Here is an 18,161-nt window from a genome sequence, read left to right as displayed (position 1 = left end):
GCCCATGACTCTGGTTCCAGCATCTTCCTCACAGCAATTCTGGGCCTGCCCGAAGCCCTGATCCCCGTGCAGCTGCTCTGGGTGAACCTGGTAACAGATGGCTTGCCTGCCACAGCCCTGGGCTTTAACCCACCAGACCTGGACATCATGGAGAAGCTACCCCGGAACCCCCGTGAGGCCCTCATCAGTGGCTGGCTCTTCTTCCGCTATCTGGCGATTGGTGGTGAGCAGGGCCCTAGCCCTCAGTGGGGTTTCAGGAACTTCCTAAGACCCTTGTATCAGTTAGGCCTACAAACCACAGACAGTGTGACTCAGTCTGGCTTGTGCCAAAAGAGACTGTGTGGGCTTCCACGATTAGATGCATGCTGCAGGAATGGTAGATCCAGGCCCCAGACAGTATCACGGGCTCTGCCTCAGCTCCCTTCTCAGGCAGGCATGCCTCCTGGTAGCAGGATGGCTGCTGCAGCTCCAATCCTCATGCTCACTCCCTTATAGCCCCAAATTCGGAAGAAAGAGCCTTTACCATACGGTTCCCTCAGTGGTGTGATCAAACTCTCAGACGTGTTCTCATTGACCCATATTGGGTCACCTGCTTATCTCCTGGCCAGTCACTGTTGTCAGGGGTGTGGTAGAGGTTCTTTGCAAATCAGGCCCCACCGTTGGTACTGAGGGTAGGTCTATGCAATCCACATGGCTTAGAGAGGGAAAGGGTGATTCCCTGAGAGAAAATCAGGGACTTGTTAGGTGGAATGGTTGCCAAACCACAGTGCTTCTCCTCCTCCCCTCCCTGCAGTGTACGTGGGCCTGGCCACAGTGGCTGCCGCCACCTGGTGGTTCCTGTATGATGCCGAGGGACCTCACGTCACTTTCTACCAGCTGGTGAGCAAGTGGCAGTCAGGGAGCCTACTGGGGTTAGACGGGAGGTAGCATTTCCAGCTCAAGTTGTTGTTGGAATTTCAGGAAGGCCCGAGCTCCACGGATGGCCAACTACTGCCTTCCCCAGCTCCCCCATACATGTACATAAGTATCTTCCACCTGGAGAACCAAGCTCAGAAGCCACTAGAAGAAGCCTTGAGACACCAGCACAGCCCTCTAAGCCAGAGAAGTTATTCTCTCTCTCAGCCAGTTAATTAGAGAGAGACCAAGGGGTATATCTGCCCAGAAAAGTTTGTCTTTTATCAGGGAGCCCCCAAAACACTGAGGTCAAAGGCATGGTGGAACTTCAGGCAGTGGGTCAATCTGAGGGGATGGGGTGTGGAGGGGAGAGGCCTGCCTGGTGCTCCTCCCCACATCCAACAGATGTTGTTCAGAGGACGGTCCTGTTGAAGTCACCTGGCTTGGCATGGGGGAAGAGTCCATAGTGGCTGGCAGGTGCCCACCATGGAGCCAGCTTGGCTTGGCACATCTCTGGAAGCAAGCAAGGGGACCCTTCAGCCGTTGTCTGTCAGCCTGTCCCTCCACCTAAGCAGTCAGCACCATGTCCTTGGCTTGAAAGAGCCGTCATGGCAATTACCACAAAGCCAGTTGCAGGTTCTGGTTAAAGTGACAGGAATGCTTTCTCTGAGTGTGCCTGCCTTCATTACCTTCTTTCGGTAGAAGGTCTCAGGGAGGGGTTCTTCCCCATCCCTGGGAAGGTCGGGAGAGCCTGGTGGAGTAGCTTCTGCCCTGCTCAGTCTTCCCATTCTGATGGCAGTGTGGGGCCAGGATTGCCGTCCCTGGCCATCTTCCGTGGGAGCTCCCTGGTTTCAGAGAGTCTCAGTGTGCAGTGTTCATGTCCAGGAAGAGATGGGATGGCTTCCTGGGCGGAAGGCAGCCCAGGGTCGCTTTCCTGGCACCCACCAGCTCTGAATACATGGCGCTCTCCCTTCTGCAGCAGTGCAGAACACAGGCCCCAGACCCTGATCCCAAAGGCTGATGCTCTCCCCAAGCCACAACAGAAGGCCCAGGCCAGCCTTGGGCTCCTGTGTTCACTTGAAGCCTGTGGGAGCAGCAGAGTGGGCACTGGAGGTTGTGCTAACCGCCCCCCACTGCTGCATTCTTCCAGCCCGGTCTCAGTTGCCATCCCTTATGCTAAGGATCCCAAATCTCCGAGCCTCAGCCCCACATATCCAGCAGGACATCTCCTCTGGGATGACCCACAGATGCATGGCAGTCACTGCCAAGTATATCATCTTTCTTCCAAACTGGTCCTTCTCCTCCATCCCTATCTCCTAGCTTGGTCTTACTGCCCACCTGGTCGTGCAAGCCAGACTCTTTGAGTCATGCTAGACACCTCTCATGCCCACCACCAATCAGTCCCCAGTCCCAGTGCCAACTTTCCAAGAGTCCTCAAGTCATCCCATTTCTCATTTATCTAGTTGGTCAACAGATGGCCATTAAACACTAACTGTGTGCCAGACACAACAGTCTTGGAGTGGCACATATGGTTAAGCACTTGACTATTAACCGGAAGGTTGGGGATTTGAACCCACCCAGAGGCACCTCTGAAGAAAGCCTGGCAGTGTGCTTCCAAAAGGTCACAGCCATGAAAACCCAACAGAACACGGCTCTCCCCTGAAACACATGGGGTCGCCATGAGTTGGAATCACTCTACAGCACCTGGTTTGGTTTGGGTGTGGTTTCATGTGCCAGATGCAAAGTGCAAGGGGTATAGCAGTGACTGGACAGGCAAAATCTTTACAAAGAGCTTACAAGGTGGCAGGAGAGAGAGCCATGGAAATGGGCAGTCACATTTCAGGATGGGAAGAGTGGTGGAGAAAAGGCAGGTAGCTATAGGACTCGGAGGTGGTCAGGGGTCAACCTGAGGTAGAACTTTCAGCTTGGGTTGTTGAAATTTCAGGAAGGGGTCCTGGAGGAAGTTGTCAAGGAGCAGCAAAATGGTTCAGAGCATGGCAGGTAGAGCCTGGTTGTACCACATTCTAGCTGTGTGACTTTGGACAACCTACTTAACCTCTCTGTTACCTGGTTTTCTTGTCTGTAAAGTAAAGATGATAACAGTTCCTATTCCACAGAGTTATTGAGAGTTAATTTCTGTAAAGTGCGTAGACTGACACCTGACACGTGATCACCTACCAATTGCCATCAGGTTGATTCCAATCCATGGCGACCCAATGTGTATCAGGGTAGAATTGTCCTCTATAATGGCTGATTTTGGGAAGCAGATTGCCAGACCTTTCTTCCGAGAGCCTCTGGGTAAACTGAAACCACCACCATTTTGGTTAGCAGAAGGGTGTGTGAACTGCATCACCCACGGGCCCTGGCTTAGAGTAAGAGCTATATAAATGTTAATTAAATGAATAAAACCCAAAAGGTGTCTTGCAGCATAGGTGAATAGGAAATACTCAAGCAGGCAAAGGGAAAATGCAGGCAGAACAATAGTGTTACCAATGAAAACGGGCTCCTTCCCCCACAAGGGTTCCCAGTGAACCCTGAGACTTAAGTTCCAGTCCTGAGCATCTTCAAAGAAACGATTCTGGGTGCTGTACGGTGATCCACGACCTGAGGGCTGATGGGAGCATGCAGGTGCTCCCTGGTGAAACCCCGAGGTCTGAATTGGGCAGGGTGTTTATGGCGAGAGCAGGGAATCTGTTGAAACACATGGCATGGTCCTGTTTGTATTTTCCTCCCTGTTTGTGTTATACGTGCATAAGGATCTAAACATACATGTGCCTGAATGGGAGAAGTATAAATGTGTGTATGTGTATAGTGAAGCCATTAAGGACTGGGAGCGGAAACCTAACTGGTGGCAGAAGGTCTTGGTGCTCTGGTCACTGGTGGGGGGGGGTAGAGCTAGTTCAAGCATTAGGGCAATTCCCTGCTGTGTTATCAGCACCAAGTTAAAACACCTGCACTTGCCCCCAAATGCTTGGTTTTCAAGAAACACCCATTGTTGATTTAAATAAGATTCTTAATCTCTTTGTTAAAATAAGAAATCTAGCGAAGCCATCATCTTTTACTGCTTTTCATCCCACGGGAGAAATAAGAGAAAGGTACCGGCAGCGGCCCCTTCTGATTGGCAGAGCTGCCTTGCCCGTACTTATCAAGCTGGAGAAAACGTCATTGCTGGGCAGCAGGTCAGCCAGCCAGTCATTCTAGAAATTCTTTGAGGGTTGTTGTCCCAGCGCATGCTAATTTCTAAACCCGTCCTTTAAAAGATCTTTGTGTGCAGATTAAGGAACTCTGGTGGTGCAGTGGTTAAGTCATTCGCTGCTAATGGAATAAAGGTCAACAGTTCAAACCCACCAGCCACTTCGAGGGAGAAAGATGAGGCAGTCTGCTTCTGTAAAGATTCACAGCCTTGGAACACCCTATGGGGCAGTTCTACTCTCCCCTGTGGGTTGCTGTGAGTTGGAATTGACTCAATGGCAGTGGGTTTGATTTGGTGTTAGTATTCTGGTTAGACTCCAAAGACAGACTGATATTATCACAGAGCTGAGCTGGTTAATGACGGGGAACATCCACACTCATCTCCATGACGTAGAGGCGAACAGGACAAAGGGTCTCCTGAATGTTCTGCTTAACATCTTCTCACAGCCGGTTCTGTGAGTGAGATTATAAACAGAAAGACAGCTCTTCCTTGGGGCTGCACCGGAAGGCCACCCTGTTTCTCAGACTCTGAGAGCATCTTATTAATTAGAAAGCCCTGTGTTGTTAAGAAGGCGCCCTGGTGACACAGTGGTTAAAGTGCTTGGCTGTTAACCAAAAGGTTGCTTTGAATCCACCAGCCACTCTAGAGGAGAAAGATGAGGTAGTCTGTGTCCATAAAGATTTACAGGCTTGGAAACCCTGTGGGGCGGTTGTACTCTGCCCTATAGCGTTGCTATGAGTCAGAATCGACTCCATGGCAGTGGGATTTGGGGGTGTTGTTAAGGTTGTGCTCTGGCGATTTAGTTGTCTGCATTATAAGCATAAGGCAGGTGGTGTAGAGCTCCATCTTAGTGGCAGAAATGGAGGGAGGCAGGAATGGAATTGCATTTAATGAATAGGGCGTGGGTAGCCTTCACCCTCTATGCCACCCAAGCTGGATCGTACTCAAACAGGGTTTTGTTGGCTGATTTTTCACATTTGCCTATTCATTTGCTTTCTCACTCAATTAACACCCCTACTTCTATACCCCAAGCTCCTATGTGCCCCAGGGTAAAGTGTGGGCCTTCTCCTTGGTTCTGGTTACCTAGTACCACTCTGACAAGAATGTACCAAAATTGGGATGGAACAAACAGGAGTTTATTCTCTTATAGTTCAGGAGGCTAGAAGTCCCGAGTTCAAAGTACCAGGCTCTAGGGACTGTGTGAAAAGCCCCTTGACCTTGGGCTTCTGCTCTGCCTCTTGCTTCCGGCCCACTGAAGCTAGAGGCATCTCTTCACTCAGACAGCTGCTGGCTGCTGAGGTTAACAAGCCCAAGGTCGACAAATAAAATGGCACAGTCCCGCTGTTACCAAACCACATGGCAGGCCATTAATTCAAATCCATTGTAAGTTCCAAGGTCGGCAGAGCATGGCAGGCTACTGAACAATGGCACGGCTATACACAGGGTCCAAGCGTGCCGTAAGCTACAGACCATTCCCAAAGATGCTGTTTATACATAGGAAGCAGACTGCATACCCAAAGGCAGCTACTCAGCTGCTCACAGTAGAATCCACTACGGAGTTGATTACCAGTCTCATCATGGGGAATACTACATCCAGGTGCCCAGCCACTTAACCAGGCCCAGCCAAGTTGACACACAAACTTAACCACCACACCTTGATTCCCAACCCCTGTTGTCCTCCCCAGCCTTATGGGTGGGTGAGTGGGTATCTTTGCTTCTGATCCTAGGAAATGGGATAGAGGAGAGGTTGGTATGGGGGAAAGTGGATGTATTTGGTTTAGACTTAATGAGTGCTACAGCTCTATGAGACTGTGTGGAGGAAGTGTCCAACTGCTCTCCCTCTGATCCACTAGGCAGCCCTGCCCTCCTCACCCCTGCACACGTGTTCCTTCCCTGGCACAATGCAGCCCCCAGGCCCCTCAGCCTCCACTCTGGGTGAGCACCCCTCCCTTGGCACCCTGCAGCCCCCCAGGCCGTTTGGCCCTCATCCTAGGTGAACATCCCTCCCCAGCTCCCTGACCCACTCTATGGCAGCACTTTGCCCATGGTCATGATTGAGTCTTCAGAGTAGGGGCTGAGGGCAAAGTGAGGCTTCCATTGTCTGACTAGCCGGACCCCTCCTCTTACCTCTGCTCTCTCCCAACCCCTCCTGACCTCACTGTGGCACAGAGGAACTTTCTGAAGTGTTCCAAGGACAACCCGCTCTTTGCCAATGACAACGTTGACTGTGAGGTCTTTGAGTCCCGCTTCCCAACGACCATGGCCTTGTCTGTGCTGGTCACCATTGAGATGTGCAATGCCCTCAACAGGTAAGCTGAGTATGGGGGCCAGGATTGGAGGTTGAAGGGGTAGGAGCAGAGGAGGCTTACGATTGGGTCTGAGAGATGGAGGAGTCCATAATTCAGGGCTGAGGATCAGAGGGGTCCGGGATTGGGGTTGAGGGTCAGAGGGATCCACAATTTAAGGTTGAGGGTGGGAGGGGGTCCAGGATTGGGAGCTGAGTGAGAGAGAGGCTTACAAGGGGGGTTCTGACAGTTACTGGGGACCAGAATTGAGATCTAGGGGACAAAGGAGCCCATGACTCAGTCCAAGGGTTGGAAGAAATAGAAGGGTCAGGATTGAGTCTGAAAGGCAGAGAAAGGTGACCAAGGCCCCGGACAAGCTCCTACAGGGAAGGCGGGCAGGCAGCTGACACCCTCCCAGCCGTACCAACCTCCCCACAATCTCGCAAGCTCTTAACCCCAAACAGAGCAGTGCTGAGATATGGGCTACCCTGTTCCCTCATACGGGGGGTGCCCACAGCAGGGCCCCCTAGCCTACCCAGGTTCAGCCCTCTGTGCTCTTGACAGTGTCTCGGAGAACCAGTCGCTGCTGCGGATGCCACCCTGGCTGAACCCCTGGCTGCTGGCGGCCGTGGCCATGTCCATGGCCCTGCACTTCCTCATCCTGCTTGTACCGCCCTTGCCAGTGAGTTGCTCCACCCACCTGGCTCCTTGCATGACAGGATCCAAATCTTCCTTTGACGTCACAGACCCCCGGGCTGCTCACTGAACCTTGCCAGGTCCCCTGAGATGGAGCCCGCCTGGGGGATGGAGAGGCGGGGGACCTGAAGGTGCTTGGTGCGTGTAGCCTGTGCGTGGGCCCTGAGCGGGCACTGTCTTCAGATGTGCCCACTGTCAGGAGCCCTCAGGCTTGGGCAGCGAAAGAGGTGAAGACTCCCTGCTGCAGGGAATCACCCGAGTCTGGGGCAGAAGAAAGGACTTTGCAGAATCTCTGTCACAGCCCAACAAGATGGATGGGCATTGGGCATGTGGGCAAGGGTCAGGGAAGGCATGTCAGGTGGAAGAAATTGAACGGGCAAAGATATAGGGGTTGGAATTCAAGGGACATCTCAGATATTCTTGTGAGAGTCCATTGTCACCCAAGCAGATGGAATGGGTCCATTGCTGGGTACCTGGGCCAGTCCTTCCTTCAACCAAACCCACCCCCTCCCCAGCTTATTTTCCAGGTGACACCACTGAGCGGGCGCCAGTGGGTGGTGGTTCTCCAGATATCCCTGCCTGTCATCCTGCTTGATGAGGCCCTCAAGTACCTGTCCCGAAACCACATGGATGGTGAGTGGAAAGCCCAGACCCTCTGTGCCCTGCTTACCATGCTGCCTCCAGCCACCTCCCTGCCTCCTTCACTCCCTGGGCTTCATGGGCACCAAGGTATAAGTAGCTGTGGGCTAGTCCCAGTCACACTCAGAGCCTCAGTCTCAGCATCTTGGCCTCTCTGGATCACCAGATGGAAAACACAAAGGTGCTCTATTGGTTGTGACCATGGTGTCCTTTGGGCCTTGTGTTGCAGGGACCAGGGCAGTGGGGGGCACTGCTGAGGGCCGTGCTGCCTTGCCTGCCTCACTTGCCCTTACTCCTGCATGGCCAGGACCACTGTTCCCTCACTCTGGGCCTGGTTTGTGGTCTGAATCCTCTGACCCTGGTCCATCTTTATCCAGGCATTCTCAGGACAGTCTCCCAGGCATGGAGTGGGCAGCTGCTGACCACCTTCTGGACCCCAAACCACACTGGGTTGGCCTCTTTGGTGTCACCTTGTGGGTGGGTGGGTGGGTAGATAGGGGTCTTTGTTTCTGAGCTTAACAGCTTTGGGTCTGCCTAGACTCCAAAATGGTAATGGGCAGGGGCCAGTGTGCAGAGGAGCAAGCTGACACGTGGGGTTTGCTGCTTGCCTCTGTCAGGAAGGCTGAGAGAGCAAGCAGTTCTGAGCCTCCTAGTGGCAAAGGAGGCAGCATTGTTCTCATCATCAGAGCAGCTCAGAGAAGGAGGAGGCAGGAGGAGCTCCCCATTCCTGGATGTTTGAGCCAAGTCAGTGGCCACTGGAGGGGCTGGGGTGGGCCTAGCGACGGCTTAGGGCTGTGCTGGGGCAGCTGGGTCCTTGGAGGCCATCTCTGGCAAGAATGTGTCCTGGCCCCAGGAGAGGGCGTAAGGGGAAGGGGCTATAAATAGATCAGTGCCTGTCATTCCATGGGCCACAACCCTCATTTGGCCCCCATCTCCCACGCTGGCCAGTCCCCTGAGTACTGCAAATATTTTATCTTTTTTTTAAAAAAAAGAAAAAAAAGAAGTTGCCCTTCTCTCTCTGGAGAGCTAGCCTACTACATGTCTATTGAGGAGGTGAAAAGATACATGTGGGGGGCTCACCTGGAGGCAGAAGTGGATGTTTTTGGAGCCCAGGGTGGAGAGTGTGGGGATGGAGGGAGGGATCAGGCCATTCTGTCCATATAAGGTTCTTCCTGATCCACTTCTGGGAAGATGCTCAAAACAAACAAACAAACAAACAAAAAACCAAACTCACTGCCATCGAGTCAATTCCAACTCATAGCTACCCCCATTGGGTTTCCAAAGCAGTAAATTCTGATGGAAGTAGGTTGCCCCATCTTCCTCCCGTGGAGCAGCTGGTGGGTTTAAACCACCAGTCTTCTGGTTAGCAGTCAAATGCCTTAGGCACTGTGCCACCAGAGCGCCTTAGGGAGATGAGGAGGAAGAAATGCGTCAAAGGCCTAAGGCCACCCCTGCTATGTCCAGAGCACAAAAGTGGTCTGCTGGGAGATCCTTTGGCTGAACTGGACCTCCCTAACTCACCTGCAAAACCAGCCAGGATACACACAGACAGCACAGGTGGCTTCTTTGTCTTCCTCAAGAGCTTTCCGTAGTGGCCATACTGCCAAGGGGTGCAGTAAAATTTTCTAGGAAAATTTAAAAGTGGGAGCGTTCTGCCATGGCTAAAATTTCTCAGCCAATGGGGAAAAGCCTATCTCTTGGACACTGTTTAGCATTGGCTGCTGGTTGGCTGGTGATTCTCTGGCCCAACAAAGGGTTTCTAGCACATGGAGGTAGATTAGAAGGGCAGGGGAGGGAGCAGTTCCTGCTCCGGGTCAGGGGTGATTTCTAGAAAGGCAGAATTTGAGTGATGATTGGAAAAGAAAAGGGTGAATCTGGTAGAGAAGGGGCTATCTAGTGGGGCTGGAGTTCAGGGTGCAGGGTAGAGAGGTGAGGCCCAGAGGTTAGTAAGGGCCTCACATGCCAAGGCCAGGACCCTGGATATTATCCTCAGGACAGTGGGGGCCGTGGGAGATGGCAAGATGGGTGAGGGCAAGATTATAGGCAGGGAGACTGGTGGGGGGAATATTGAGCCTGTCTGGGAAGGGTCTAGGGAAGATATTCTGAATCCAAGCCCAGAGTGCCTTGAGATGTGACCTGAGATGTTGTCGGGGCAAGGTACAGCTTGAGGGTGGTGCCCAGATGTTGGGAGTGATTGTGGGGCCCATAGGACAGACACAGGCAGGCAGGGTGCCTGTGGCCACCTCTGAGAGGTGGAAGGACAGGCCTGAGGCGTGTGCTCTGCCCCATGTGGCCGTGTCCCTTGGGCCTCCTAAAACCAGACAGGGCGGGGGTGAGAGAGCGGACCCTGTTATGTTCCCAAGCCAAGCCAGCTGGGTGGCCTTTTAGGGAAGTTTTGCTGAGGCCTGACATTTGTGGCTCCCTCATGATTTACAAGGATGTGCCTTAGGGAAGATTGTGGATCCGGGTCAACCCCAGTGGGGTAGGGGGTCCTCTTGCCCCACCTCCTGGCTCTGCCTACGTGTGGCTGAGCAGCTGTCCAGCGGGAGGCTTGTGGACCAGGCTGTGGGGAGGGTGAAGACTGGAGAGGCCGTGTGGGACTAGATCTGAGCGGGTCAGGATACAAGGCAAGCATGCACTTTATTCTGGGCAGTGGGGAGCCCTTAAAGGGGATATGGATCAGTTTTGGGCTTTTGTGTGATCCCAGAGGTGGTGGTGGTGGAGTGAGATGCCGACTGGCGGCTGGGGCCAGGGTCGGAGATGTTGAGACCTCGTGGGGCAGTGGAGGAAGCGATGTGCACAAGAGATTCATGGGGAGACATCAGCAGGCCTTGGAAATGCTGGGTATATGGAATGGGGGAGCAGTTTCTGGACTGTGTGATGATGGGTGGGTGGTGGCTCCCCAAACTGATCATTCACTTCAGGGTAAGGGGGTGAATCAGCGAAACCTGTGCAATGAGGGAGGCTGGGGAACACCCAGGGAGTGGAACTCAGGAGAGACAGCTGGGCTCTGGGGGTAGACAGAGCTCTGGAGTCACTGATGCTGTGGGAGGAGGGAGCTGTTCTGGAAGAAGCATAATGTGAGAAAAGGCTGAGGAAGGGGCCAAAAGGAGCCAGCCTAGAAGTGTGCTCTCACACATAAACCTTACCATGCTCTGGGGTTTTTCTTCTAGAAGAAAAAGGCCAGAAGTGAGTGCCGGAAGCAGAGTGGAGTCTCCGACATTGACCTCAGACTGATGGTGCCCAAGCACTCACCCCCACGTCCCACCCCTGCCCGCCACGCTCATCCGCTTGTTCCCCCGGCCCAGCTGGACACACCACAGGCCCACTGCTGGGGTCTCACCTGAACCACTTCCATCTGACCTGGGGCCTCTGTAATTCATGTCTCTTGGACTCTCCCGAGTTCCTGCAGGAGCTGCAGCCTGGGATGGGGCTACCAGGAAGCTGGAGCTGGCACCAGAGCCGGAGCCTTTCCACTCCAAACCCATAAGAGGTTCTGGAACCTGCCTCCCTCATTTGGAGGCTGGGCATTTACTTGGTGACCAGTGTCTGCACTGACAGAGGACCCCTGGGAGCCACTTTAGCCAGCTTTGACCTCTCCCTCAGTGATTGGTCCTGGGCTTGGTCGTCAGGGTCGGGGAGGGGTGTCACAAGGGGAACCTGAACATCTGGGCCCAGCTGTGCACAGCGAGGGTCCCCTCTGCTCTGCCTCCACAAAGTCGGCTCATGAGGACTTGAGCCTGTTTCTGTTTATATGTACAGACCTTGGAGTCAGAGAGGGACACAAGAAGAGAGACAGGAGGCTGGTTGGTGTAAGGAGACAACCCAGGAAGACAACCCAGCCTGCCTCCCTCAGCTCCGGTAACTTCCTAGGCACGGGTACCCCTGTCCTAAGGAATAAGACCTACCATGTCTCGGTGTTGCCTGGTCTGCCAAACAGAAGTCCAATTGGCTGCCCATGTCCCTGGCCCCTGAGGTCCCAGACATCCTTGGGGTCCTAACCACTGTGCCCTTCCAGGTGTGTGCTGGGTGGTTCTGGGTCTCACGCGCACCTATGGCCCACACCAATGCAGTGCCCCTCTGTGGGGGTGGCCAGGGAGGCCTGGACCAAATCCCCCCTTCAACTCTTGGCCTCACCCTTAGTGCCCCCACACCCCGTGACCCAGAAGGATGACACGAAAGATTGCTAATTGCCCAAGGCACTTCCTCCTCTGGAGAGATGCAGCTCCACACGGATCACGTCAGATGATAGGAAAATAGGGTTTGAAGAACAGAAATTTTCTCTTCACTCGGCTTTTGCCCCGTTGGCAAAAACTAGCTAAGCATAGAAGACGGCCGGGAGTGAAGGAGTCCATACCCCACCTGGAGAGCGGTCAAGTGATTGTATGAAAATCAACACTGACACCCCTGTCCGGGTGCCCCCTCCTTCTCTTAGGGCAGGTGCTGGAGGGGGCAGAGTTGGGGAGGGGACCCTCTTCTGGTGCCCAGGAGAGACTCTTGCTTCTTTCCTGCTGAAGGGGTTGGGGTCTTGGTGGGGACAGGGCCCTGTACCCACCTCTGACATGCTGTTTGGTAGAGAAATAAAGGTTGTGTGCCTGGGAGCAGAGAACTGTCAGCATCTCTTTCCTGGAATCTGGCCCCACTGTCTGCCCCTGGTGTCTACGTGGGGATCTACCTGCTACACCCACCCCATGTACTACTATCAAGATGATTCTAGCTCATAGTGACCCCCATTGGGTTCCAAGGCTGTAAACCTGCACAGGAGTAGATTAGATTGCCCCATCTTCCTCCCATGGAGCAGCTGGTGGGTTTGAACTGCGGACCTTCTGATTAGCAACCAAATGCCTCACACACTCTACCACCAGAGCTCCTTACACCACCATACACACCCCAGGAAATAGGGAACAAAGGCCTGGGGTCCCCAAATCACCAGGAATGATTCCTTCTCCCTAGAAGAGGAAGCTTGAGAGAGGCACTGACGTTTCCAGAGCCACACCGGGGTGGCAGACAGGACTCAGCAGGCCTCATGGTGGGGGGCGGGGAGGCTCCTTCTGTGGACAGCATTTGAGAGAGTGCATGCATTCAGAGCCCCTTACAATTCCCATGTCACCACTGAGGAAACTGAGACCGGGAGGGGTTGATGGCTTGACTGGAGGCAGGGCTGGGCCTGGGGCTGAACTCGGTGCTCCTTGCGCTCCACAGAGTGGTTGCCAGCCCTGGCTATTCTGTGGGTTTACCTCTAAGATCATAAAACGTTTACATGTTCCTCATCTAGGATCCTCTACTAGGCCTTTGAGGTGGGCCAGCCAAGGGTGGTGGTGGTGGTGGTTAGGTACCGTCGAGTCGTCTCTGACTCATGGCGACCTTATGTACAGCGGAATGAAACACTGCCTGGTTCTGTGCAAGTTTTCCAGTAATATGTCACTCTTTCACTGCTGTTCATAAAGTTTTCACTGACTAATTCTTTGAGAAGTGGAAGGCCTCTTCCTTCTTCCGAGTCTATCTTAGCAACCACTACACTATGCACAAACTGACAGACAAGCCAAGGGTTAGGGCTCCATTTTATAGACGAGGAGCTAGAGGCCCCGAGAGGCCAATGACTAGCCCACAGCCTGGAGAGAACAGACCCTCTGAGAATCTGACCATCTGACTAGTCTCACTGTGGGAGACAGGCAGGACAAGATGGGAGCTGAGATGGGCCTGGCGGACCTGTGTGTGAAGTGAGGCTGGATCCAGCCTTCCCAGTAGCCTCTGGGGCACCATGGCCGGGCTTGCTTTGCTTCCACCCCCACCCAGGCCTGCCCAAGTCTGGCTCTGTCCAGCCCACGGCATGGAGCTCAGTAGGCCAAGATGGAGTGGCCAAGGTAAACAGAGAGGTTTCCTCACCTCACAGTTCTGCTCGCTCAGGAGGGAATTCCGGGGCAAGCCCAGGCACACTCCTCACTGGCACAGTGATGGCAGCTGCCAAATGGTTGGCCTCCCCCTCCAGTGACCAGGGCTCTGTGTTCCCCCACACCCCCGTGGCTCCTCCATTCACAGGAGTGGGAAGGACCACACTGGGGTCAGTGTTAGGGGGAACAGAAGGGCAAAACAGAGTCAGAAGAAGAAATGAAGACATAGGTCCACACAAAGACTCAAACCCAAAGGTCCATAGCAGAGCCTTTTCATTATAACCAAAATCTGGACATAATCCAGATGTCCATCAGCAGATGAATGGTAAACAACTTTGGTCCATCTATACAGTGGAATCCTCCTGGGCAGTGAAGGGGAACAAACTATGGATACAAGCATTGATGTGGATAAAGCTTAACATCATGATCTTAATGAAAGAAGTCAGATACCAGAAAAGCTAATGATTCCAGTTACGTATAAAGTTCTGCCAGTGGCCATCGAGTCAACTCCGATTCATGGTGACTGTCGGAGTAGACCTGTGCTCCATAATGTTCTCAGTGGCTGTGGTCATTCACAAGCAGATTGCCAGGCCTTTCTTCTGTGGTGCCTCTAGGAGGACTTGAACCTCGAACCTTATGGATAGCAGCCAGGTGTGTTAACTACTTGCACCCCTCAGGGACTCCATATGAAGTTCTAGAAAAGGCTAAACAAATCTGTGGTGCCAAACAGCAGGTCAGCGATGGCCTGGGACTGGAATTGGAGATGGACTGCAAGAAGACATGTGAGAGCATGCTAAGATGATGAACTGGGGCGGTGGTTACGTGAATGTGTGCATTTGTCAAAAGTCATCAAAGTGTGCCCTTAAATAAGTACATTTTTAAAAAGCACATTATAAGTAAATGATACCCCAATACAGTTTGATTTAAAAAGAAGAAGAGGCAGGAGCCAGAGAGGAAGTGGGTAGCATGTGGCTAGAGAGTGAGTGAGTGTCGGTATGGGTGGAGGACTCAGCCTTATGGAGCTGGGAAGGAGACGAGGCCTCCTAAGTGTGCAGTGTTTGAGAGAATAGGCCTAGGCCAGAGCTCTGGGGAGTCCCCACATTCCAAGTACAGGAAGAGGCTAGGGACCCAGGAGAAGCAACCCAAAAGGTGGAGGAGGACCAGGGGATGTGACTCCTTGGATGCTCAGGAGGGGGACCCAGTCTGGTCATGGCCCGTAGTGGGAAGACGGAAGAGGCAACGGGAGCTTCCGACCCTGAGGAACACTGCTGGGCCCCTCGGCCTCCCTCCGCAGTCACTATGAAGTTGACTCAGGGCTTTGTTCCTGTGGGTGCTTGAGCAACTGTATGGCATTGAGTGAGCTCCTGGGACACCAGAGCAGGCCCAGGGGGTGTGAGGGTTTGGACTGACCTTCTCTGGGGGGAGAGGTATGGCCCCTGCAATCTTGAGACCCTAAGGGGCTAAGGAGGCTCGCCGGACCTTATATCACCAGGAAGGCCTGAACTGGCCTCCAGGCCTGAGTAACAGCTCCCAAACAGGCATTGGCCCTTTCCACACCCTATAAACCCAAACTAACAAACCCATTGCCATCAAGTGGATTCCAACTTAGCAACTCTATAGAGCAGAACTGCCCCCATAGAGTTTCCAAGGCTATAAATCTTTACTGAAGTAGACTGCCACCTCTTTCTCCCATGAAGCAGCTGGTGGGTTTGAACTGCTGACCTTTCTCTTAGCAGCCAAGTGCTTTAGCTACTGTGCCACTAGGGCTCCTTCCATGCTCCATAGAGCTGCTAAATTTAGCCAGGCAGGGGGAGGCCATGCTGGGGCCGAGTGCTTGGCAGCACAGCTTTGTCTCCCTACAAGGCCCGGCCCAGTACCCAAGCCAGCCACCCGGCCTTTGGGCTTATAAGGCAGGCCTGACGGCTCTCAAGTGCTGGAGACTTGGGGTAGGCGCTGGGCCAAGCCCTCAGACTTTGGGGAGCCTCCTTCCCAGCCCCTAGCAAACATGGGAGCTAGTCATTGTAGAACCTTGGGCAAGGTACTTAACCTCAGAAGCCTCAGTTTCCACTTCTGTAAAATGGGAACACTGGTACCTAAGGCATTTGACTGCTAACCAGAAGGCTGGTAGTTCAAACCCACCAGCCACCCCTCAGAAGGAAAGTTGGGCGATCTACTTCAGAAGTGATACTGCCTTAGAAAGCCAAGGAGGGGTTGCTATGAGTCGGATCCGACTCAAGGGCAGTGAGGTGTTTTTTTTTTCGGTTTGGTACCTACCTTATGTTGTTGTTGTTATTTGCCATTGAGTCACACCCAGCTCATAGAGACCCCTCCTTGGGTTTCTGAGGCAGTATCACTACAGAAGTAGATTGCCAAACCTGCCTTCCGAGGAGTGGCTGGTGGGTTTGAACCGCCAGCCTTCTGGTTAGCAGTCAAGTGCTTTAGGCACTACGTTACCAGACCTACCTCATAGGGACATTAGGAAGAAAAACCTGATGAATTCCTGACAAAGCACTCTGACACCTGTATACTCATCCCCAACCCCACAATGCCTAGAACAAACACGGTCTTTCCTCTGGGCATGCTGCAGTTGCAACCACGTGTGGGAAAGGCCTCGGACCAGAAAGATGCATTTTAGAACCAGTGCTAGGAACATTGACGTATCGGCTGACTAACTTACTCTTGAGGAATAATTAGAAAAAGAAGGTATCTGGGGAGAGAGATGTGATTTCTTTGTTTCTTCTTTGGGGCACACTCTGGATATGCTAACGTCCCCAGATGAGACAGTCCTCCAGGCCAGGCTGTTTTCTGAGTGTTGGGGTCAGTACTGAGGCTATAACAGGAGCAAGGGTGTGCTCCAAGCAAGTCCATCTGTCCATCAGCCAACCCGTTGGTCAGTAAGCCTGCTCTGTAGAGGAGGAGGAGGAGGTGGTGTGAGAAGCTAGTCTTCTTCCCTCTCCCCCTTCCTTTCCTCCCTCCCTCCTCTCCTATTTCCTTCTTTCCTTCCTCCTTCCTTCCTCTCCCTCCCTCCCTCAGTCAGTGCCTATGCTGTCCTGAGCATGGTGTGTCAGAGGGATGGGTGGGTACAGGGAAATACAGAGACGACTTAGATCTAGTCTTGGTGCCCACCCACTCCCCATCCAGGTGGCTCAGGTCCTTGGCCTTCCATTCCAAGGGCTATAGATCAGCTGGGAAATGGATGGGCTTTTTGGTCCCGGGGCAAGATTCCACCAAGAAGACGTGCTTGCCACATCCTGGGCTCTCAGCTTCTCTGCAGTTTTCCTTAGAAAAGCCCTAAAGGCTCTTGCCAGCCCCTCTTGAAGGTGGCGTCCCACAGTTGTGCCTGAGACATCCTCACTGAATTGGTGGGAAGCTGGGAGGAGGCTCATTCATCTTGACAGACTGGGGGTGGCCTGGGGTGTGGGAAGGGTCATGGCTCCCTGCCCAGAGTGATTTCCTGGGAAGAAGAGTCCCTATCATCCCTGAAGCTTAGGGATACTTCTTCTGGGAGCCCAGGGGGGCCCAACAAGGGTTAGGGGGTGACCAGTGAGGCTCCTGCTTCAAGCTTGACCCTCCAGTACCTCCAGGGTGAGCTCAGGAAATTCATTCCTCCAATGTAAGCTTTAATTACTTCGGGGTGGAGAGGCCTCAAGCTCTGGGGCTCGGAGAGGTAGCATGGGACAGGCTTACTTGGACCATCCCCCATAACCCTCCCTTGAGACACCCTGTGCTCAAGGGCTGAGCTGGGGTTGATGAGGGTAGGGTCTACAGAAGGGCTGTACCTCAAATTCAATAGTGGCCTCTTTCCTGTATTGTCAGAAGCTGTCCCCCAGGGACCTCAGCCTGTGATGAAAGGACCCCATAGTCCCCATTTTACAGATGAGGAAGCAGGCTCCCAGAGATGAGGCAGCTTGTCCTTGCCCTCACAGCCAGGAAGTGGCAGAACAGGGATGCTAAACCCAGGCAGGCTGATGTCACGGCTGGGTCTCAAAGCTCCTGATGTTATCTGGGGACCTGCCTCCTCCTCTGCTCCGAGGGGAGTTAGAGGAAGACTAGGAGTGGGAGACGAGATTCCAGCCCAACATAGAGACTACTTGAATCAGGGCAGGCCTTGGACCAGAGAGCTGGGTGGACAGAAGGCTGTCTTCCAGATCAGGACAGGAGTGGGCATCCTGCCACAGGCACAGAAAGTGTCAGGCAGGGAGACCAAAATCACCCTCCTTCCACTTCTGTCCGAATGGCTGCAGGTCCCCAGGGACTGAGCTGCCCACTCTGGGGGCTGGGCTTGGGGGAGGAGAGAATGGCTGGAAGTGGGGCTGGGTCCCTGGCTTTGGGAGGGCTCTGAGGCTTCCCTAGGCCCTGGCCAAAACGCTGGGGATCTGACAGCTTTATCTTTGCCCTTATGACGGGTAGCCTGTGGTTTCCGGCCAACTCCTGTTTCCGGAGGCCAGCAGGGCCCAGGCGGAGCCAGAAGGGGTAGTGGGGCTGGGCCTGGGTGGCCCCACCAGCCCCGCCCCCATCTATCTTTGGGAATTTATTAGTCCATGGGAGCGGCTGGCCTGCACT

At 53.6% G+C, this 18,161-nt stretch overlaps 1 protein-coding gene across 1 annotated transcript in view; it reads left to right on the top strand.

Annotated features, from left to right (window-relative positions):
• ATP2A3 (ATPase sarcoplasmic/endoplasmic reticulum Ca2+ transporting 3) overlaps nucleotides 1-10,944 on the top strand; it is a 36,609-nt gene extending 25,665 nt beyond the window's left edge. The window contains exons 16-22 of the mRNA XM_042780475.1: nucleotides 21-223; nucleotides 794-879; nucleotides 6,257-6,396; nucleotides 6,937-7,054; nucleotides 7,584-7,701; nucleotides 8,085-8,157; nucleotides 10,881-10,944. Coding sequence (XP_042636409.1) covers nucleotides 21-223; nucleotides 794-879; nucleotides 6,257-6,396; nucleotides 6,937-7,054; nucleotides 7,584-7,701; nucleotides 8,085-8,157; nucleotides 10,881-10,944 — 802 coding nt within the window. The remainder of the gene's footprint in view (nucleotides 1-20; nucleotides 224-793; nucleotides 880-6,256; nucleotides 6,397-6,936; nucleotides 7,055-7,583; nucleotides 7,702-8,084; nucleotides 8,158-10,880) is intronic.
• The last annotated feature ends 7,217 nt before the right edge of the window (nucleotides 10,945-18,161 follow it).

Source organism: Orycteropus afer, unplaced genomic scaffold (genome assembly GCF_000298275.1).
Source record: "Orycteropus afer afer isolate SDZICR_OR568_19922 unplaced genomic scaffold, OryAfe1.0 scaffold00042, whole genome shotgun sequence".
Classification (NCBI taxonomy): Eukaryota; Metazoa; Chordata; class Mammalia; order Tubulidentata; family Orycteropodidae; genus Orycteropus; species Orycteropus afer.
Note: the sequence above shows the minus strand (reverse complement) of the source record. Positions and strands in the feature narration are given on the sequence as shown.